The sequence below is a fragment of the Alexandromys fortis genome, unplaced genomic scaffold (assembly GCF_014885135.2).
Source record: "Alexandromys fortis isolate MF-2015 unplaced genomic scaffold, M_Fortis_MF-2015_v1.1 scaffold_246, whole genome shotgun sequence".
Taxonomy (NCBI): domain Eukaryota; kingdom Metazoa; phylum Chordata; class Mammalia; order Rodentia; family Cricetidae; genus Alexandromys; species Alexandromys fortis.
The window spans coordinates 1,202,143-1,225,819 of NW_026068131.1; the positions used below are offsets into that span (position 1 = coordinate 1,202,143).

The 23,677-nt window shown below is 40.0% G+C and overlaps 1 protein-coding gene across 4 annotated transcripts in view; it reads right to left on the reverse strand.

The window, feature by feature from the left end:
• Positions 1-23,421, reverse strand: part of Eda2r (ectodysplasin A2 receptor) — a 45,062-nt gene extending 21,641 nt beyond the window's left edge. For 3 of the 4 annotated variants that reach the window (XM_050126057.1, XM_050126056.1, XM_050126055.1), the window contains exons 1-3: positions 23,304-23,421; positions 16,472-16,568; positions 3,293-3,389 (exon numbers count right to left, since the gene is read on the reverse strand). In XM_050126057.1, coding sequence (XP_049982014.1) covers positions 3,293-3,379 — 87 coding nt within the window. In that variant the 5' untranslated portion in view covers positions 3,380-3,389; positions 16,472-16,568; positions 23,304-23,421. Of the gene's footprint in view, positions 1-1,320; positions 1,426-3,292; positions 3,390-16,471; positions 16,569-23,303 lie in introns of all 4 variants that reach the window. The other variant, XM_050126058.1, reaches the window with a different exon arrangement.
• Between the last annotated feature and the right edge of the window lie 256 nt (positions 23,422-23,677).

The window sequence follows — 23,677 nt, forward strand, 5'->3', positions numbered from 1 at the left end:
AAAAAAAAAAAAAAAAAAAAAAGCAAACACAACAATCATACAAACTGAGCAGTGTATGACCATGACCTAAAGCCCAACCATTATGAAGCATTTATTCACGAGTTAAGATTAAAAGAGAAAAAGAAAAATTAAAATTCACAAAACTTTCAACAATAGCAAGAATGTATAATAAAAGCACTTTGGATTAAAAACATCATGTCAGTCAATATTTCTTTTATCCTGGAATGGATTTTGAAATTTTTCTTCCCTTCCAGAGTTTCATGCGGCAAACTGCACTAATGGGAGCATTGCGGTTTGGTATTCCAGTAGACATCTGTAAAGCTTGATTTTGTGTATGCATTGTCTCATAGAGGTTAGCTAGTATTACTTTGGATTGAGCTTTTGGCACAGCCGCAGTGAGGTGAGCCGCGCAGTTCTCAGTTCCCTCCTTGGTACTCTCTGTGGTTTGGCAGCATTGTTCTGGAGAAGGCAGGTGGGGATCTGTTGCCATGGGTTACCACTGACTAAAGCAACAGACTTGGTTTAACAGCGTGTGTCAATTGCCCTACCACATTTCAGGTCCTGGACCCACCCAGATCTCAGTTTTTGTGGCAGATCTTTCTTCAGGGTCTGTCACAGTGTTGACGTACTGGTACTCAGAAAGGGGAAGGCGGTATGAGCTTTGGTCCTGCAATTCCCGCTTAACCTCAACTGGAACCCTGCTGTGAGACGGAAAGCTTTAGTTCCAAGGCCTCATCTCCAATTGCTAGCCAGTCCTTGGTTCTCAGGTAACTGCTACTGCAGCTCTGCTGAGTGTGTGTACTGCAAAGTGCTTCCCTGTGGTTTCCAATTACCTCACCAGAGCCAATTTGTGCAGCTAGGCACTAGTTCACAGCCACTCTTGTCTGCTTCCCCACAGAGATCTCACTTGGCTTAATAAGCCCATTTAGAGCTACTGTCTCTTGCAAGGATAAAGATGACCCTTTTCTCTCCTGTTTTCTTTCAGTGGCTTGCATCATGAGGTCTCTAATCTGCCAACTTCCCTAAAAATGTCTATTTTTAATTTTTTTTTGAGAAACATCCAAGCTATTTTACAATACGACTTTATTCTTATGACAGTGTGGAAGAGTTCTTTTTCTACAACCTTACCAGCATTAAAAGCAAAATCTTCAGTATTATTTCTTTTCAAAATCACGTTGCTTGAAAAGTCTTTCCCTGGTTAGTGATGTAGAGCATGGTTTCATGGCCCTGTAGGTTATTTGTATGTCTTCTTTTGGAAAATGTTACTTTCAATTTAATGCATCCTACTTAATTTGAAAGAAAGACGGGACCCAGTAGTACCTGACTCCAAATGTATTTCTTCGGCATTCACAGTCACTGAACAAGTTGCACACACTCTCTGAACTGTGGTTGTCTAGTCGGTAAAATGAGGCTCACAACAGTTTCCTGGCAGGACAGTTACAAAACTGAACAAAATAATGTTCTTGAGAGAGTTCCTTACAAAGTCCAGACGACCAGATGAATAGAAATTCTTTATAGTTAAAAGTTTTCCAGAAGCAGTATTGCCATATATGTGTTTTTTTTTTTTTTTTCTGAACTTTCAAGTGGTGTGGAAGTAAATGACAGTCAGAGAGGCACTAAGCCAAACGGAACTTTCATCATGGTCTTCCTTTTATGGGTTTCATGACAGCAGCTTGACAGATTAACCAGACCTCTTTTTCCCCTCAAGAAGTGCAGGTTTGCCAATGCAGATGGTTTAAAGGTAATAACCATGTACACGAGAGGAACATTTATAAACCATTTATCATGAAATCTGATGTGGTACTTAAAAGAGATATTTTTGTCAAGACAAGAAATTTGTTGCATTAGATTCATCCTAATAACCAATATGACCTATCCTGTGGTAGCCTTGTCATGGCCTTGGAATTCCTCCACAACCCTTTGGGCATCCCTCTGTAGAATACATGTTAAAACTAGAGTTAATACTATCTTTTGATAGCCTTGGGCTTTAGTCTTTTTTATTTTTTTAACTTATAAATGGAAGAAGGAATTAGGATAAATATTTTTTTTTTATTTCTTTTAGTCGATAGAACATGCTATTTACTTAAAAACCCCAGAAGATTCTTAATGCCCTTAGGAAAAAAAAGATGTTTCTCATCAAAGTCCCCCAGTTGTCTGACCTATATTTTCCTTCCCTTTTCTTTATTTGTGAATCAGCCGTGTTAATCTTCTTATCCATGAAACAATACTAATTTGTACTTCACTTGGGACTGTATTAGCTCTGCGTCATTCCCAGAAAGCAGTTACTCAGGGAGCTCTTCCCAGCTCCCATTCTGAATCACATCACTGCATCACATCAACATAATTCCGTTTCTGGGCCTTCAATGTGTGTGTGTGTGTGTGTGTGTGTGTGTGTGTGTGTGTGTGTGTGAGAGAGAGAGAGAGAGAGAGAGAGAGAGAGACAGAGAGACAGAGAGACAGAGAGAGACAGAGAAAGAGGGAGACAGAGAAAGAGGGAGACAGAGAGAGAGACAGAGGGAGAGAGAGAGATACCTACAATCATACTGGCCACTTTGCAAATGTGAGGTAAGTAATTGATGAATGAATAAATGTGCAAAAACAAGCACAAGCATACAGAAACTTTACTGACTTTCTTCTTCTAGCCTTTATAGTAAACTCTAATATCATCCCCAACTGAAGAAGCAACAAGGGATGTGAAGTAAGTAAAAACTAAGGAGTCCCTGCCTTGATCTCAGTTTTCATTGCTTTTCTTTTTATTCAAAAATTTACCTTTAATTGGATCATCCTATGCTTCAACTTGTTTCCTATTGCTGAATCCTTTCTAAGACAGTTTTTTTAGTAAAGCAGACCCTTCAGAACAGAGGCCACATCAGCTTTTTTGATCCTTCCACATTCCCCAAACCTGGTATTTTGTTTCTAAACCCAATTAATGTATTTTGCTTTGTTTAACAGATTTCTTGAATGCAAAAATTCTGAACCTTGATATGTACATATCTCTTTATGAGGTATCATAGTATTGCATTAAGCTCTCCCTGGCCTCTGAGTCTGCTAGCCTCACTTCGTGATTGAACACTGACTACTATTGCATATGATTTGTATTTCATTGTATCTGCTCAACTGAACTGAACTAATAAGAGCTGAGAACTGATGGAACTTCTAATATTGTCCTTTCTTAATTTTTTTCTTAAACATTTGTTTCTTTATTTGTTTCACAAGACAGACACACACACACACACACACACTTCCTGGTTTCTTAGATGTACAAAAAAAAAGCACTGATCAGAAGGTTTACCTTGGAGAGCTCCTGTCCAGGGCCACACTGCTGGCAGGTGACACAATGCCCCCATTGGTCCCGGTACTCATTTTCTTGACAATCCATGATGAAGAAACTATGGGTACAGAAAACAATTGCTACTGAGAAAACCAGAAGATTTTCAAGCAGTGGCTTTCCTGACACCTTGTTTCTGTGTCTTCTTAACTGTGGCTTTTAGTGAGAATGGCCAAAGAAAGGAAACTAATATAGGTAAAACTTTTAGAGTACAGATGGTGTGCCTAGAACTCTTGTAAATGCTTCCTATGTGACAATATATTTGATTCTCAAAAAATGACACAAATTATTATAAATTCCACTTTACAAGTAAAAAAAAAAAAAACACAAAGGCACAGGAACAAAGAAATTTTCAACTCTACCAGGAGCTCACTGTCAATAAACAAAGGAACAAGCAAGCAAGAAAATAAATAAGTAAAACTGTTGGATTCTTTTTTCTTTCTTTTTATTTTTGAGACAGGCTTTCTCTGTGTAGCTTTGGAGCCTGCCCTGGAACTTGCTTTATAGAACAGGCTGGCCTTGAACTTAGAGAGATTTGCCTGCCTCTGCCTCCCAACTGCTGAGATTAAAGGTGTGCGCCACCACTGCTTGGTTAGTTGGATTCTTTCTCGTGGCTACAAACAAATGTGTAAAAATCTCTTAAGAATTTAAAAATAAAAATCACTTTCACGCTTATTTTGTTATATTTCCAAACACTTTTGATATTTTTTAACTTAAGCAATGTAAAAAATATCTTTATTTGTGAATGAAAAAAATTGAAACATGATTCTTCTTTGCCAAAGTGTCTGATTACCCTGACTGGCCCATTCCATTTCAACTTGCAGTCTTGGATGGATTACTAATGACCTCAGTTACTTAAATTGAAGAAAATGAACATCATGCTTCTGTCTTTTACACCAGACAGCTTTTTGAAAGGATTAAATGTGTTAAATTCCTTAAGTAATCATGAGAAACTATACAAGTAAAACAGTGCTAATATGGAGATAGGTAGCTTTGCACAAACACAATTTTTATAACATGGTGCCTGTCTCTCTAAAATAAAACTCATGATGGGACTTTTTTTGTTACTCCCAATCTCTTGTAAGACTGTATTTCAGGTGGGTTCTCAACATACTGATAGACCTTAATATATGCTTCTAATTATAAGAGAGGACAGTATGACCACCAATCATCTCCACAAAGGTCACCAATAGAAATATATGTGTTAGCTGGCATTTTTGTTGAAGTATAACTTTTCCCATAACTCTTCTTTCCAATTTCTTCACTCAGTGGGATGTGTCCTATGAAGTTTACTTTTGGCACAAAATGAACACACTTTCTCCTCTGTTGTTTCCAACTGTCGGCCTCAGAAGGCAAGCTTCCCATCTTCATTCCCTATACTTCTCATTGAGGACAAAAACTATTAGTAGTCTCTTAACACTCAACACCAATGGAATTCAGGATTATGGTAACAAATCCAGCATGGATTATCTAGAGAAAACTTTTCCTGCATGATTTTCTTTTCGAAGAAAGAAAGAAAGAAAGAAAGAAAGAAAGAAAGAAAGGAAGGAAGGAAGGAAGGAAGGAAGGAAGGAAGGAAGGAAGGAAGAAAAAAGACATTGACAGGATCCACAAAGCAAAATTCTTTTGGAGATAAATTCTTAACAAAAGCGCCTGAAATTTTCACGGAAGCTACTGGCCTAAGTTTGGTTTCCAAAGCCCAATTCACCCTATAAACATTAAATTGTCTGAACCATAGTATCTCCCTTTAGCCCTAGTTTGAGATTCCTGTCTAGGTAGGCTTTCCACACATACCCAGACATAGCAAATAAACACAGAATTTTTTGTCCCTCTTGTGTTTTTTTTAATAAAAACAATTATCCAAAACATAAATTAAATTGTCTGTCAATTGGAGTTTGAAAACTATTTGAAAAAGCAAAGCCATCTGTATGCTAGACTGTTCTGAAGTATCCTGGTTATATTGATAAAACTGCCTAATAACTAATAAAGGTCATCACCATCAATAATGTGAGGTCTTATATGAAAACTATTTCCTGTGAATAGCAGTGTCCTACAGCAGATGTTAATTTTTGGTAAGAATAAGAAAGAATAATCAGACATTGTGAATACAACTATTCTTAAATATCCTATTACTGACTCTGTTCTCCTACTAAGTGTTACAGAAGATGTAGTTTTGAACAAGTCAGCAATGCACAGTCAGACCTATGAATTTTTTAGTAAAGAATCTTAATGCCCAACACCAAGTTAGTACAGAAATAGTAAGCCAACAGCGCTTGCTGTTTGTTAGTTTGTAAGCACACTTATTTTCCTGATCTATGATTAATTATGTATGTGTCTCAGAAACTTAGATCATTTCTCTCTCCAACAGTACTTTTCCAGACAATTCATTGTAAACCCATGCCAAGCAGACTTGGATGTGAATCAGAACTCTGCCATTTACTAGCCTTTAAAATGGTTTTCTTAATTTACTCTTAATTATTTTTATTTTAATAATACACACCCTCCATGGTAATTTATAAAGAACTAGATGTTCTTACGCTAAAGGACCTACTATGGTCCTGTGGTGGTGGTGCACACCTTTAATCCCAGAACTCAGGAGGCCAAGGCAGGTGGACCTCTATGAGTTTGAGGCCAACCTGATCTACAAGAGCTAGTTTCAGGACAGGCTCGAAAGCTACAGAGAAGCCCTGTCTTGAAAAGCCATAAAAAAAAAAGACCTAGTATGGAGCTGTGTGCACGTGCTACTACATGGTTATTAGACACTTCTCTTCATATTTGCCCCTAGTTTACAAGAAATTTTTTTTAGAAGTGTAAAGAATTTAAGGGAAATTGCATTTATCACTCCAGGCATTTGCAGGAAAGGAAAGGGTGAAGCACATAAAATACTTCAATGGCCCATGTCATCAGGAACATGGAAGTTACAACAAAGAAGCACATGTCTGCAGAAGACATCCCTCCTTGGTAACTGCTCCCACCAACAACATGATGCTTAAGCACATGTGCCCTTCAATGTGTACAGTATCTAAGTCACCTTGGCTAAACTGAACACTGTATTAGTGTTCGTTGAATATTTTCCATCAGGATATTCCCATATAAGAACACAGTGGACAAGGCTTAGAAAGTTTTCTGAGATAATTACTTCTGAAATGGAAGTGCAAAGAAAATATATACAAATTAACTGGGAGGGGGATGATATTAGGGACTTTACTGAGTAGCAGGTCATTTCCCACAGAACAATCACTTTTATTGTCACATCCTAGTGCTCTGGCTGATCTTTGACGTGGGACTGGTTTTTTTTTTTTTTTTTTTTTTTTTTTTTTTTTTTTTTTTTTTTTTTATATCATTCCATTAGTGGAAAGGGGGGAAATGAAAGGAAGTATCAGGCATCTCTTGTCTTCTCTCCTGGAGCATGACACAGGATGGGTGGGGTTCTTTATGCTTCTTCCAAAGTTCAAAATCCACTCAACTGTACCAAAACAAGTCACACTGAAAAATTCTTTCTGCCTCCACCTTGCCCAACAAAACAGGAAGAAAAATATAGTCCAAGAAAATACATGAATGTTGAAGAAATCTCAGATGCAGAGGACAAATTCTGAGCTTTGTGACAGGAAATACTATCCATGTAAACATATAGAACCTTTACATTGCCTACTCAGGTTACATTGCCTACTTGTACCCCTTTTCCAGGAAACATGACACCTTCCTGCAGGTGACTGTCATTATAGTTTCTGTCATTATATATTTTCACGGCCATTTATATGTCATCTAAATTTAAATATAGAAATCACCTTTTTGTTTCTTGTTTATATGATTTTTTTCATAAGAAATATTAAAATGCATAATTTAAAGTTGTTTTGATCAAATCATATGGGCTTAAATTCTTGGGAGCTCAGATAATAATGTTTTTAAGCTTTAGCAAAATACCAGAAGCAACCAAAGGGCAGGGTGAGAAGACAAGTTTTTATATATTTTAGTACTTAAAAATCCAAAATGCTTTTGTCTCAAGATGTGATTAGGAAACTAGGAAATAGCCTCCCCTCTGATCTGAAGTGACTCTGAACCCTGGAGTCCCAAAGTGGAGCTGAACTCTGGACAACATGAGTAGGCAGCTCAAGAACTCAGATCCTGATGGTCTGTCCACCAGATACCTCTAGAGAAAAAGTTGCTGTTAGTTCTGAATATGCTTCTTTTCTGGAAAAAGAATGCACATCCCTTACAACCATGGGTCATCAAGCATTCATCATTGTTTTCAGAGTCTGAAGAAACTGAAGTTCCCCGGACACACACACACACACACACACACACACACATTTTTTTTTTTTTGGTCTGTTGAGTCACTTAGGCAAAGTCTGAGTAAAAAGTAATCATAGTTCACTATGTCACTAAGGATAGTGTGGGCTACTGCTCCCAGCAGACTCTTACCCCTTCATGGAGCAGCTCCCTTCTAGCCAGGGAGCGTGATTTACAAATGGGTCCCACACAATGCCATGAGGAAGGCCTGGGCTTCCAGGAATGGCCATGACCTTCAGGGAAAGTATGATATCCTGTAGTGAGCCTAAGCCTTCCAGCTTCGGCTTCCAGTGGCATCTCAACCATATCCATCACCAAAGCCCATATACTGCAGGATGCTTGTTCCCTCCTAAAACAGCCTCTTCAACACATGAAATGGTACTATTATCACGCCTGCCATCTACTGGGCCCGGCTACATCCTCTACTACTCATGAGATGCTATTTATCAGAAATCTCGATGAATTTTGAATTACTGTGGCTGGGTATCAGTAGTCTGTTTACTTTTGAATTTCAGAATGCACCTGCAAACCAGTCAGATTGCCAGGCAGGCCCTCTCTTGTTTGAGTAGCCCACAGGAGCTCCACAGAGTAAAGAGAACGCCAAAAGGCACTCAAGAGGAAACTCTGGGTTTCAAGTCTTTCTTTATGCCAGTATGGCAGCTGTGGAAAGGTATATACTAAATGTTCTCACCTTATCTGTCCTGAAATAAAGATACAGGTGAGAAGCCCTACATGTATAAAACACTGCACATGCCCTCATATGCTTGGATGTTATGTGAATATACACTAGATACTGACCTTATGGATATAATGACTGCAGCTTACAGTTCATGACATCTAACCATCTAGGTAGCGACAGAGAACTCATCAATGGATTTTAGTTTGCCTAGAACCTCGGGCCAAATGAAGAAAGACCCAAGGTCTTCTTAGACCTAACCAGGAGCTTTAGGTAATGTTCTCCTTTCTTTGGCTCTCTAACCCCTGACCTCACTGCCTCAGACTAGAGCTCATCCCTTTGATATGAAAAGGTTTAAATAGAGGAAGGAGTATTAGGCTGTGGGATTAAAGCCCAAATAAAGCTGCTGACCTCACCAGGGATACCTCAAAACCTTCAAAAATAGTCTCTGATGCTCCTGTCTCTCCAAGCCACGTACTATACACTTTTAGTCAGATGAGAAAATGGAACAGAGATAAAGGCTTAAAAAAAACTTATCTTCTGCCACTCTTCACCTCAAACCCCTTTAATGACCCTTGTTTACTTGGTCCATAAAGTCCAGGATCTCTACCTGGGTCTTCCACAGTCTTCAGCACCAGGTTTGTGTTAAAAAAAAAAATAAAAAAATAAAACTAGTGCTTACTGAAAAATGACCTAGGGAAAGGTCTTTTAACACCATGTTTTATTTCATCATCTTCTAGAAAAAAACAATAAGAGTCTTAGGCTACAATGAATATAGCGTAGGCACTGCATTAGATTCTCTCTGGCACGGCTATTCACATAGCTAGAGTTTCTGTAACTTCCCCCTAGACTCGAATGGAATTCCCTACCATAGGAGATGGGATCTGAAATTCTTCATAGCCATAGAATTCCAGACTTGTGGGATAGGTAATACTCCGGGGTAAAATTTGACTAATAGATAAAGGGAGATAGGAAAGAATCAAGAAGAGAAATTCTGCCTTTTTTTCCCTCTCATAAATTGTTGGGTAGTATTTTTTCTCTCCCACATGATAGCTTTGTGGGGAGATCTCCAAAGCAGCCACTTTGAACACAAAGAATAGCTGGCACTTGAAAGCTGGTCGTGAAGCAGTACCCAGCATGGAAACACACCACCTGGCACCAGCTCACTCTTCACTGGCCCACTTGCATGTTAACACTCCTACATCTTGGTTTTGAACACGCTCAATAAACGATTAGTTGATATTTGTTATTTTTTTAAGATTAATTTTAAAATAAACATCAGGAAAGAAGGAGAAGGAAACAAATTAAGGTGATTCGTTTTCATTATTTCATTAAAATAACACTCTGAACCTCATTAATAGATAAAAATTAATACATGTTAATCAAGATTAAAATATTTTAAAAATAAAGATGGACAATAATTCACACAAAAGACAAGAAATTAGAAATCATATAACTAATAAGGTATTTTTGCCTAGAGTATAGTTAGAGTTCTTATAACTTAAAATTTTTAAAAACGAAATTTAAAATAAGCTAAGATTATTGGACCCATGTCTGGGTTCATGACCCTGATGCCACCACGGACTGTGTTGATTTCCATGGCTCCTGATACCACTGAAGGCAGAGAGGAAAGGGCTGTACAGAATTGCCCGAGCACCTCACAGGCTGCAATCCTAGGGAGAACTGGTCTTGCCCCTCACTGGTGGAAGCAGCCAGGAGACAGGGTCCTATACCTCACCTGGGCAGGAAAATAGAGGTGACCTTGTTCTCAGGGGCATGAGTGAAAATGCGAGAACAGGTTATGCCCCTTTCCTCTGCCATGCGGTGGTGTGCGTGAAGGAAAGATGCCCTCCTCCATTCAACACCTTCAGCAGGTCAGATATCTGGCCCAATACCTCCCCGGTTGCAGCCCCTTGCCTGGGAAGCACAGTAGAGTTGATCCTATTGACAGGAACATGGGAGAGTCAGCCCTGAGGACATGAGAGGGGTATAGTTGATACTGCTTCCTTTGTGTGTTGTGTGCACTCCCTCTTGCCCGTACATCCTCCAACAGGCAAGGGAGTTGACCTTCCCCTTTAACAGCAGCAAAATTTGGGAAAGTTGGGCTTGCACTTCATCTGGGGAGCACAGGGGAGCTGACCTGGTGATGGGGACACCGGTGAGCCTGCCCCAAGAATGTGAGCATGGAAGACCTGGCCCTGCCCCTAGTCTGCCAAATGGCAGCATGGGCGAAGGAGAGGTGGGAGAGCTGCCTCTTCTTCCCACCAACTGCAGCACTCAGGAGAGCAGGTCCTGCATTTCACCTGGGCAGCACAATAGAGGCAACCCTGTTGGTGGAGGTGAGGGTGAGCTCCCTCACCTGAAGTTGTGATCATGGGAGAGCTATCCCCACTACTCTTCTGTCATGAAGCAGTGTGGGTGGTGGAGAGATGCCCACCTTTACCTCTTGCCCCTCACCACCTATGGTAGATGAGGGAGCTATCCCTCCTTATCACCTGCTGCAACACTAAGGAAAGTGGGCCCTGATGCTCGCCTTAGCAGCATAGTAGAGCTGACCCTGTTTGCAGAGACACTGGTGAGCTAGCTCTGAGGGTGGAAGATGCCCTTCATCTGCCATGAGGTACTGAGGGTGAGGGAAAGATGCCCTCCTGCTTGCCCCTGCCACCTGTGCTGGGTGAGGGAGATGACCCTCCCCCAGTTGCCAGTGGCAGCACTCCGGGGAAAATAGACCCTGCACCCAACCTGGGCAGCACAGTAGAGCTGACCCTATTGACAGGGAGGCAGGTGAACTGCCCAAGAACCTGAGCATGGGGGATCTGGCCCTGCCCATCATCTACCCTATTGGAAGACACGCCTCCCACACCCTGCTGCCTATAGCAAGTGAGAAATCTGGCCCTGAGGCATAAAAGTGGTAGAAATCTCCCTGCCCCTCACCAGCTGCAGCACTTGGCAGAGTGCTCTCTACACCTCGTCTGGGCAGCACTAGAGAACTGGTCCTGAAGGTGTAAGTGTGGGCGAGCCGACCCTTAAGGCATGGGAGTAGGAGAAATGGCCCTGGCTCTTGCTCATCATTGCAAGGGATGAACTAGCCAGAGAAATGCTAGAGAGCTCACCCTGGTGGTGAAAACAAGGGAGAACTGGAGGGATTGACCAACCATGCCACTACCCAGGCCCAGAATAAGGGTTATGAGTTGGGCCCAGCCCAGCATCCACCCCTGCTATGATCTGCTGCAGCACATGAAGGGGTTGGTCTTGCAGACCCAAAGCTGCAGGATTGCCATGACACAGGGCAACAACAGGATATCTAAGAGGAGTCCCAGTGAGGGTCCAGCATCAATCGTGTAGCAGAAACCAGAAGCATAGAATCAGACCAATGACTCTTTGTGATGAACACTTACAAATAAAGATACATAGATAAAAGGGTTTACTGTGTGACTCACTGTGTCACATTGCAACTTCCATAACAAGATTTTTCCTTTTCTCCTTTTTTCTTCTTTCTCTTAAAGTTTATATTTTGAGGCTAAGGTTGCAAAGGCAGAGGCCAGATACAAAGGGATGGAAAACTAAAGGGATTGACATGCATGAATTGAAAGACACAAAGAATAAATAAAAAGAAAGTTTAATAAAATAAAAAAAATAAGCTCACAGCATTTTTGTTTTGGGGTTTTTTGTTTGTTTGTTTTTTGAGACATGGTTTCTCTGTGTAGCTATGACTGTCCTGAAACTCACTCTGTAGACCAGGCTGGCCTCCAACTCACAGAGATCCACCTGCCTCTGCCTCCAAAGTACTGGGATTAAAGGCGTGCACCACCACCAAACAACTAAAATTTTCAAATCATATAACTAAAAAAATATTTGTACCTAGAAGATAATTAGAATTCTTACAACTCAAATCTTAAAAAGTACAACATAAAATAAGCTGAGCCTTTAAGCAGACACTTCTGAAAAAGGACAAGTGACCGACAAGCACGTGAATGTGTGCTCAGTCAGAATCCAAATTCAAATTATAAGAAAACATTCCATTATATGCAGTAGGTGGCTATATGTTTTTCTTAAATATGAATAATCAACTGTCACAGAAGCTGTAAACAACTAGGATTCCATACACTGTTGTTGAGAGTCTAAATAGTGCAACATTTATAGAAAGTGATTTATTAGTTCTTAAAAATATGAAACATAGTATTGTCCTATAATATAACAATTCTTCCTAAACATAGACTCCTAAATATATATGATAAGAGGTGAAAGCACATGTTCACACACAACCTGGTACATATATGTTCCTGGTGGCATATTCATAATAACAGACAATAAAAAAATCAAATAAGCATCAACTTATAAACAAAGTTGATAAACAGAGCTTGATGTCTGTACAACAAAGCATTATTCATAGGAATAAAATATATAATGTACGCTATAATGTGTAATCAGTCTTTAAAATATTATACTTAAGTGAGATAGCTAGACATGGAAGGACAATAATGTGACTTCATTTATATGATATTCAAAATACACAATCCACAGAGACAAAAAGTAGGTTTAGCATTTGCCATGTGCTAGGAGGAGGAGACAGTTTCTATGTAATGTGTAATGAAAATGACCAGAAATTACATAGTAGAACCTTGTAATATATTATAAAGCAGGAAGTTGTATAATTGAAAATGGTAAATTTTATGTTATATGAATTATGTTTCAGTTTTTTGGAGAAAGGTGACCTTCATTTTTTCAAGTTAAATACTCAAATATCCCCTTGGTCCAAATGATTTATTTCATTCAACTTTTCACCCCAATTTCATATTCAATGTGTTTGCACATGTATATGAACTTAATATGATATTATTAAATGAATATCTTATTAAACATGTGCACAGAAATATTTATCCAGTAAGACTGGAGTGACTACAAAATGATTCTTTCCTTGTCCTCTCTCTACTATCTCTACTATCTGCATAATCTGTGAACCTTTTTCCATTGTCCTAATTCCTCAGAATATAACCTAGAAGAGAGTTAGTGCAGGCATACCGGAAAAAGAAAAGCAACGAGCTTGGCATTAATAATAATCTAACATTAGCTCACTGTGCCCTGAATAAATGATGCTGGCTACGTTTCTGTTGGGTGTAAGGTTGTCACACGGCTCTGGGTGTGCAGCTGCCTCTGGCCACCATTTGTGGCTCTTGGTCTTCTCAACTTGCAGAAATGCCTGTGGCATGAAGCATGGTCTCTATCTAGGATGGCTAGAACTTGGAGGATGACGAGTCTAAATTAAGAACTCAGGACTTTAGGCTATTTGTTTTGCCTGGGCAGTACAGAAGTCCTGAGATTTAAGAAGGGTGATGAAGATAGCAGCTGCCCCATTCCCTGTCCATTCCTCTATGTAAGCCCAGTCACCACCCATGTGCTCGGGGCTGTCAAAAATCAGAGCAGCGGTTCAGGTTGGCCTTGAGAATCATTCTTTCCTTGGAAATCAAACTTCTAGTCTGGATAGTACCTTTATCAATTCCAGATGTTTTGGCCTGCAGGTCAGATGTTGTTGCAAATGATTAGACAGTGCCTCTCAGAGTTCTCTTTTCTGGTCTGGGCCAGATCCATTTCTAGCTGAGCTTCCTCTTGTCAGATCTCTGTATTATCAAGCATCGTACCTTCTTCCTGCTCACCATTTGTCATTTTTTTTTTTTATTTCTTATTTTACTTAGAGTAAATGGTCCCAGGGGCAACTCTGCCAAAGGTAACAGTGATACTCAGTGCTGAGTCAAGCTGAACAGTCATCTTGAGAAGGTTGATTAGTTTTAAATACTTCAGACCAGCGGTCCTCATTCTTAGTTATATTTCTGAGGCTTCAAAATATATGGATATCTGGGTACTACTCTTGAGGTTCTGATATAATCAGTCCAAGTACGAACTGAGCTTCTGGAACTTACATAGTTTACCGGTTGATTTTCAGATACAGCAATGCTAAAGAATGGTGTGGTTATAAGGGTTCCTTTAGCTTTGACTTTCTGTATTGCTTGAATATAAAGCATAATCAGTAAAATAGAATTCCCATCCTTCCATAGTCAGAGGTAATGTACCCATTTTTTTTTCTTTTTTGGGGGTAGACTGAGAGAGAAAGGAGAAAAATATAGAACAGATCCTTTAAAACATGTTAGATGACATTATTTTCAACTCTTTCAATAGCTTTTCCTTTTACTTGCAAAAATACTGAAATCCTTTAAATGACCGGTGATATCTTATGGAATCTGGCTACCTAAAACTTCCTCTGCTATCTTTAGCCAAGGGGGCTACAATTCTCCTTACTGTATCCACTTCAGCCCCAGTGGTCTCATTGCTATTCGTCAAATTAAGCAGGGATATTTTCAGTGAAAGGCCTTCATACCTTCTCAAACCAAGAATCTTCTCCTAAATATACACATTTTACTGGATCTTTCAAATTTTTAGGTCTTTATTAATATATAATCCCTTAATAGGGTTTCTTTTGGCCACTATTTTAAAATCAGGAATTCCCCTAATCCTCCTGTTTCATTGTTCTCCATTGGATGTGTGAATTTCTTAGACATTATGCTTTTCTTATTAACATGTATACAATTTTTCCTCTAAAGAGAAGTAACTATGATATCAGTGTGCCCATTATATTTACTACCCCATTCAATATACTTAAAACAGTGCCTGTCACACAGTAGACACTATGTAAGTATTTATTACTTGACCAAATGGTAAAAAGAGATTCTACAGAATAATAGTAACAACCTTATAGTTTGTAGAGCCCCTTATTTCTATTGATCTTCACAATAACCACAGGGGAGAGCTAAGACAGATTTTACCAAAACAGAATAAATGAGTCTCAGAGAGAAATTACCTAAAGTTCATTTACATGGCAAGAAAGAAAGCCAAATACTGTATATGGGAGCAGGGGCTGCCTCTGACTCTTTTGCTTGCTTTTTGGGACCTTATTCCTCATACTGGGACGCCTTTCCCAGGCTTAATACATGGGGAGGTGCTTAGTCTTACTGCAACTTTATATGCCATGTTCTATTGATACTCATGGGAGATCTGCCTTTTTCTGGACTGAGATGAAGGAGGAGAGGTTTGGGGAGTGGAAAAGGAAGTGGGGGAGGGGCTTAGAGGAAAGGGTGTAAGATAAATAGATGAATAAATTTACTTTAAAAAAATTAAAAAAGGGATGTTCACCTTCCTAGACCTGGATGGAGGGGGGAGGACCTTGGACTTCACACAGGGCAGGGAACCCTGACTGCTCTTTGGACTGGAGAGGGAGGGAGAAGGGAAGTGGGGGGATGGGGGAAAGAAATTGGAGGTGGGGAGGAGGTGGAAATTTTTAATAATAATAATAAAATAAAGTAAAAAAAATTAAAAACGGAAGAAAGCTAAGACTCAAAGGCAGTTTAGAATCCATAAGTGTATCATGCTTCCCAAAGCAGGGTTCTACTAAAATATAACCTTACTGATCTTTTTCCTTTTTGAGATATTTTCAGTGAACAGAAAAAAAAACTTTTCTGAACATTAAGTTGACTTTTCTTTAAATAATCCTCATAAAAGGGTTACTGGGGAAGTTTTGTGAAATGCCTACACCCATGGCTAAATCAAAACATCTGGTGGTTAAGAATCATTATACTAGGTAAATAGTGGGATAGACTTAGATGGATAAAGAAGGATGCCACAAACAAAATGTTAAGTGACACACATATTTAAAGCTAGAACGGAAATAGCAGCCACCAACACACAAAGGAAACCCAGGAGAAAAGTTGATTCTGGGAACACTAATGCATAATAAAACGTTAATAACTAAGAAGTGAGAGTTAGTGCCAGATATGGTACAGGGATGGACAAAGGGGTTAAGACGTGCAATTTTCATATTGATTTGTGTAAAAGTAAATTGCAAGTTAGCAAAATAGCTTCGTGGGTAGGTAATTGTGCTTGTCACAAAAGCTTGATGAATTGGATTTGAGCCTTAGAAGCTGTATTTTAAAAGTAAATTATCTTTTTATGCTTTAATTTGCTAAATCATATGCCTGGCATAGAAATAATTAAGAGACAAAGGTGTTTATTATAGTTTTTAATTGGCTCCTTTTTCTATTTTCCTAGTGGCTTAAGAATTTCTTCTGTGCATGATAACAGCTTCGGGAAAATAAAAAGTAGCTGTAAACAATTAAAGAGTGACTCACCTGTTTACGTTGTCCTTTATTCCAGTGCACAAAGCGAGAGGTTATATCTTATCCGAGGTGGGCCCAAGTATAGAGTTTGTTTTCAAGGCAGGTGTCACTGTAGAAGTAGAATTAAGTCAGTAAACGGGGCCACTTCTACTCATCCAATGGCAAACAGTAATCATAAGAGTGAAATTTCAGAATGTGTGCCTGCACACATAGCTCCCTCAAAAAAAGATAAACTTCTCAAAAACACAAATACAACTTCGAAGACAATACATTGAGCAGAAGAAAAGGTCAAACCTACCAAACTATGCATACATACATATATATGCATATATATGAGAGAGAAATGATTAACAAAAGAATTAATAAAATTAAAGTCAGTCAATTCTAGGTTGATTTTAAAGGGAACATACCCTTTCTATTTCTGCTGAAATAGTCATGCCCAGTAGAAGCAAAGTCCAGAAACTGCCCTGGAATATGTTCAAGGGAAAGAATGAGACAATGTATGTGAAAGCGCTCTGGAAACTCCAGACTGGGCTTCACATGGGAAGAGCTGCTAGGACTATTGTTACTGTCCCACCCAGCACAGAGGAGCAAAGGACATTGGCGACAAGCCACAAGTCATGGCAATGTTGAGCCAATATTTCAGTCTGATTTGCTTCCCTGTCACCCAAGCCTAAGTGAGTCACTGATTCGTGTATCGACCACCATAAGACAGCATGAAATTTCGCTATGAACAATAAATAATTAATTACCTACCAGAGAGTGCTTGAAGTGGAGATTCATTAGCTTCCCAAGGAAATTTGGCAGAGTATCGCAGAAAGAAATCAAGATCATGATATGATTTCTTTATATGCGTGGCTGGAAACTGTGTGACTCGGAAAGTCTGTTCTAATTTCTGGTTTCCCTTACTACTTTTGGCTTTGTTCAGATTACTAAGCAATCTAGACCAACTGTACCACCCTGAGTCCCTCAGTCCTTTTTATCCAAAAGTAATCAAATATGACATTTCTTTCTCAGAAGGCCAGGGAATGAAATATCCTACAGAAACTGTGGGATAAAGCCGGAGGCACATGTAATACAACCCAAGGCAAAACCTCCACAATGAGACTTGGAAAATCAGCCCAGAGGTTGAGGCTCATTCAGAGAGAAGGAGATGCTGTTGCCAAAGGTGTTCCACCCTCCATTTAAAAGCCATGCCCATGAAATGGGAAGGGTAATTGAAGGCGAACATAAATAAGAAAGACTGATCTACATTTACAAAAATGTCACAATGAAACTTAATGTATTGGATGCTAAGTAAAAAAATTTTAAAGAAGAAATTTATGTGAAAAAAATGCTCAAAAAGAGGAAAAAAGCATAGGCCTTGAAAGGGTTAGTATTATAAAAAATGTGTGGTAAAATAAACCTATTACCTCACATATAGTTATGTTTTTGTGAAATAATTTACAGAAATCATTTTAGATTTTCAAAATCTCACACAAAAGGTCATGTTATCTTCCTGTTTTTATTGATCAGAGAAAACTATCATCCATCTTTCTCTGAACTCCTTTAGTAACAGGCAGCTCAGTACTCACAAGACAATATGTTTTCATTATGGTTTATTTTTTTTCTTCATTTTGACAACTGATTAAAATTTAAGATACAACTAATTGGGACTATGGAGGCATGAAATGCCACAGGAATCTATCAAGATAACCTCAACCTTTATGATCCCAGTCGGAAAACTGGAGCTACAAGGGAAAAATACAATTTTCCACAAATGTACATAGTTTGTTAAGACTATAATGTAAGTCTCTACCCAGGGCTCACTGCCTTGTCTATTTCCCATAAACAAAGAGGCAGGCCACCTTCAGGACTGACTGCGGACTAACTATGTTACCAAGGATCCAGCTTCTCTTTTCTTCAAAACATAATATTGGCTTTGTAATCTCTCAACAAGAAAAATACCAAAGGGTATACTGGGTCAGGGAAAGGCGGCTCATGGAAGGGAAAGAGTACTGCCCACTCTTTTTGGCTTAATCACAATAGTGACTAACAACCTCCTGGAAATAATGACACCTTATTGTTTGATTCCATCATAATATCACATGGAAACTACTTTACTTTTTAGATGGGTTGCAAATTTTTTTTTTATATTTTATTCATTTTTACATACCAAGCACAGTTTCCCCTCCCTCCTTTCCTCTCCCCCTCCTCCTCCACCAACCCACTCTCATCCACTCCTCAGAAAGGATAAGATGGGGAGTCAACAAAGCCTGGCCCATTTAGTAGATGCAGGACCAAGCCCCTCCCTCCTGTAGCAAGGCTGATCAAGGTATTCCACCTTAGGGAATGGGCTCCAAAAAGCCAGCTCATGCACCAGGGATAGAACTTGGCCTTGCTGCCAGGGGTACCATGAACAGACCAGGTTACACAGCTGTCGCCCAAATGCAGAGGCCCTGGTTAAGTCCCATGCGGAATCTCCAGCTGTAGGTCTAGAGTCCTTGAGCTCCAGTTCAGATTAACTGTCTCTGTGGGTGTCTCCATTTCATCATATAATCCCTCCTCCCTCTCTTCAACTGGACTCCCATTGCTTGGTCTGGCGCTTGCATGTGGATCTCTACATCTGCTTCCATCAGTCTCTGGAGTAAGTTTCTATGATGGCAGGTAAGGTAGTCACCAATCTGATTACAAGGAAAGGTCAGTTTAGGCCTTTTCTCCACTATTGCTAGGGGACTTGCTTGTGGTTTCCTGGGAATTTTCCTAGCATCAGGTTTCTCCGCAGCCCCATAATGGCTCCCTCTATGGAGATATCTTTTTCCTTGAACTTCCACCCCATCCCTCTCCCAACTGGACCATCCTGTTCCCTCATGTTCTCACTCCTATTACCTCCGACTTACCACCTCTCACCCCCTGTTTACCCAGGAGATCTCATCTATTTCCCCTTCCCAGGGTGATCTATATGTCCCTCTTAGGATCCTGCTTGTAACCTAGCTTCTCTGGAGCTGTGGATTGTGGTCTAGTTATCCTTTTTATCCTTTGTTTTATATCTAGTATCCACTTATGAATGAATACATACTGTGTTTCTCTTTCTTGATCTAGGTTACCTCACTCAGAATGATTTTTTCTTAGTTCCATCTATTTGCCTGAAAATCTCATGATGGCACTGTTTTTACAGCTGAGTAATACTGCATTTTGTGTATGTACCACACTTTCTTTATCCATTCTTCAGTTGAGGGCATCTAGGTTGTTCTTAGGGATACATATAGAATAACTGTAAATCCTTCAGAATGGATTGTCGGTCACTAAAAACTCAGCTGATAATTGTTTTACACACTAGGAATTCTGTTAGGCTTTGTCACAAAAGAGAAAACCACCAAACCAGAATGAAGAAGGCCAATCATTTGCAAGAGAGCATGTCTAGAGAAACACTGAAAAATATATAGTTAATGCTAATCTAAGACAGACTACAGCCATCCTAACATCTCTCATACGTCTCTAATAATAATGGTCCATCTCATATATAAACTGATGATAAAACTGACCAGTACTCTTCCCATTAAGCACCTTAGGGGAGAATATATGGGTGGAGCCAGTCCTCTAAAGGAAACAGGGAAAAAAATAGCTGCTGCTTCAAAAGCTTCAGCTCTCAATAATGACGTATGACTTACTCCCTTCATAAGGCATTCAAGTGGAACAGATCAAGAAGACATCTAACTAAAGGAAGGCTATGTGGCCTGCCTTAGGTTTCTATGCCCCTGGTTCCTCTTCCTGAAAAATTTCAAAGACAATGTAGCTGACACAAGGCAGTTGAATAGCTATTTTCCTCTCTTCCTCTCTAGTGCCAGAATTAATCTATCTAGCCAACATCTTATATGCAAGCAGCTGTAAAAAAATAAGAAAAAAAAACGTGAATTAGAAAACTGTCTTGCAGTTATGGCTCAGACACACAGACCAAATGATCCCCAGCAAGTTTCATTTTTTTTTCTAAGCATATTCTAGTGAAGAAAAGATGCAATTAAAGAATTGAAAGGAATAATACATTATAAAGAAAGTTGTCACATTCTTCCATTATGTTTCTTTTGCAGTTATTGACATCTCTCTTAAGGTGCTGCCACTCCATTTTGTATAGTTCAAAACCGCAGACAAATATTTTAATTAATACTATCACACGAGAAATGGAATAAACCCAGCTGATTTCCCAGGGGATAGAAGATGGAGGGAAATTTGGTCTCTGGTCTTCAGAGCTCCTACCTTTCAGAAGAAAAAAAGGGGGTGTGGTAAGTAGCCCCAGAAAGCACCACTTGAACAACTGTATACCCGACAGAGGCATAAGAAAATGCGGCTGAAACCAGAGGAAAAAACTCTCAGCTGTCAAGGATTTCCCCACAGCCAGATAATGGCTTCTTTTAGAGAACAGCAAAGACTTTTCCTCTGGAAGTGCTGTCAGAGATGAGATGGCTGTTTAAAGGTGAAGTCAAATGTTAGAAAAGAAACATATGACTCACAAAAGCCTACTATTCTTCAAGCATTGGGATAGATCCTTTAGAAGATTATCATTTTTAACCCTTCCAACCAGTGGGAACTATTTCTCATTTTTCAGGAAAACAGAAACACAGGGAAGTTTGGATTTTCTCACTGGGTTTCCTCATGATTCTAAAGAGCCACCTTGGATGGAAGAAACATCTGTTTACTGCATGAAACCAGTTAGTACCGACGCATCATGGAAATATTGAACATACAACGAACGCATTTAGGATTCCAAACAACAGGTTCTAAATTGTACTCTCTAGAAAGGTAGGAGGAAAATGTGTACTGGTTCAAAGTGTAAGTTAACCCCAAGAGATAAACTCCATCCTTCCCTTTTCAAATCTCATGTAATTCATCATTTCAAATCTCTGAAGGGATTTCAAAGTTTGTGTTACTTGATACATACATTGCCTTCCTTCTGTTCGCTCAGCCACCACCTCAGTTTTCGTTTATTCCCTTTTGTGTGTGCTCTTATTCTTGCCCAGCTGATTCACATTTACCTAACTATTCTTCCTAAAGTGCAGATCTGACCTTTCTTCAGTTCAGAAACGCACGGTGGCAGTACCATGCTCTGCCAAATAAATAGAAACTCAAGTATCCAAAGTCTCGGGTAGTTTCCCACCAATCTAACTGGTACTCTCTCCCAATTGTACTAAAGCATCCAACTTGACTATTGTTCCTTTCACATGTTCTGAGTTCCTTGCCATCAAGCAGTTGTGCATGTCTTCTCTGCTTCAAATGCCTCCTCTCCTTTTTCCACCTGTTGAAACCTTATCTGTGCTACATACTCTACCTTCAATAATAAGGGTTAACATTTATTGAGTGCTTATTTTGAACCATGCTAAGCATGTACAAGCATTTTACATGGATTAATTCAGTTCATCACAATAACTCAATGATGTTGGTGCTGTTAACTCAACCTTTACCTGGAGCAAAATGAATCTCAGGATCCTTGTATGCCTTTCGATCAAAGGCACACAGTTGCTATTTGGTGGAATGAGATCTGAATACAAATAGTTTTGTTCTCTAGCACCCAAAGGTGTTAGGACTGAAAAGCAATCAGCTGGGCATAATGAACACATAGCTGTGCTTATAGCATTTAGGAGTTGGCAGCAGGAACTAAAGAGCCACCTTGCTACATAGAGTTTCATTTAGTCCAGCCTTATCTCCCTGGGACACTCTCCGGTCCTAAAGATACCCAGAACAAGTCCCACTCAAGACAAAACACACAAAAACACTAAAAAAAAATTAGAGAGAGAGAGAACAGCTTTTCTGTTTTTCTCTGGCTTTAGTTGATGTGGTCCTTACTTGACTACTTGAGAGCATTTTGACTGAACTTTTTAATTTGCCTTGTACAGTATTATTTGTGTTCCTCCACTCAGGATGAGTCTGTTAAGTCCTAGGGGATGCAGCCTCTCTATCGTAGACAGCTTAGTGCTTCAAACTTGGTGATAGAGGGTTATTATTCAGTATGCATTTTATGTTTATTAAATGTGAAGGGGACAGGAGAGGCACCTAAATAGTTCCGCAATTTACTACCTCCCATTGCCCTACATGATATTGGCCATGGCCGCCAAAACCTGTCAAAATGAGATCCTCCAGCCTGTTTTCCCAGCCTAGTCTCTGGCAGGTCTCTTCTCCTCCCTGCACCCCGCCAGTTCTTGCAGCTGTCTGGGTCTTGGCCAGTGTTTGGGGTGAGGCCGGATCAAAATATCACTGTCCTGGGCTCGGCTTCCAGCAGCAAGTGATCAAATGAAACTCAGTCACTGGTGACAAGGCTGGATTGAAAGCCCCCATACACAGTGCCAAATTGCTCTTTACACAGGCCCGGACTTGCCCAAGCACCACGTGGGTGGGCTAAGTAGTTCAGCTTTCTGCAGGATGCTCTGAATATCCAATCCATTCCCTCCTCCTCTCTCTTCCTCATCTCTGGATCCCAGATGCACAAGGTTGTTGGACAAGTCCGGGCATATTCCCAGCGGCCATCTGGCTTTAGTTCGAACCTGCACAGGCAGGAACTGACTAGTCAAGGCTGTAGGAATAACAGCCTAAGTTTCTGACATCTCAGCGAGTGCTGTCGGGGCTCAAACGATGAAATGACTGATTAGAGAATACTTTTCCCCAAGTCAGGCTGACTTTGTAGCACCCTTACAGGGACATCTGATATGGTCCTCTATTTCCGTCCCTAGTTAGCTACCAAATGAAAGAGTGGTCCCACACTTAACCTGTAAAGATCAATGGATGGATCATACATAGAGACTCCCTGAGCAAACACATTAGAGTACAGAACAGACACCCTGCCCAATAGCCGCCCCTGAGCCCCCAACCTGCATACCGCTCTCACAATAGGCGAAATCCGTTGCAACCAGTGTTCTGCTGGATTCATTTCACTTTCACGTGTGGCAACAACAGATCAAATCCATCCTCTCTTTCATGTTATGCCTATACCCCCTTCTCTCCTCTGTGAGGCATGCGGGACAACGATTGGACTATTTGATGTGTCTGGGAGTGGTTATGCAAATAAACCCCGCCCCTGAAAGGCCGCTGTGAGTCTGGCTGGTAAACAATGGACAAGCCACAAGTGTGGCAAGAGTTTTTAAAGTTCCAGGAACTGAAGCTGGGGCCTGAGGGGGGAAGCGCCTAGAGTTGGATCTAACTGAATCTATGGGCAGGAAGGGAGGAGGCAGCTAAATGCAGCTCAGTTTTTCA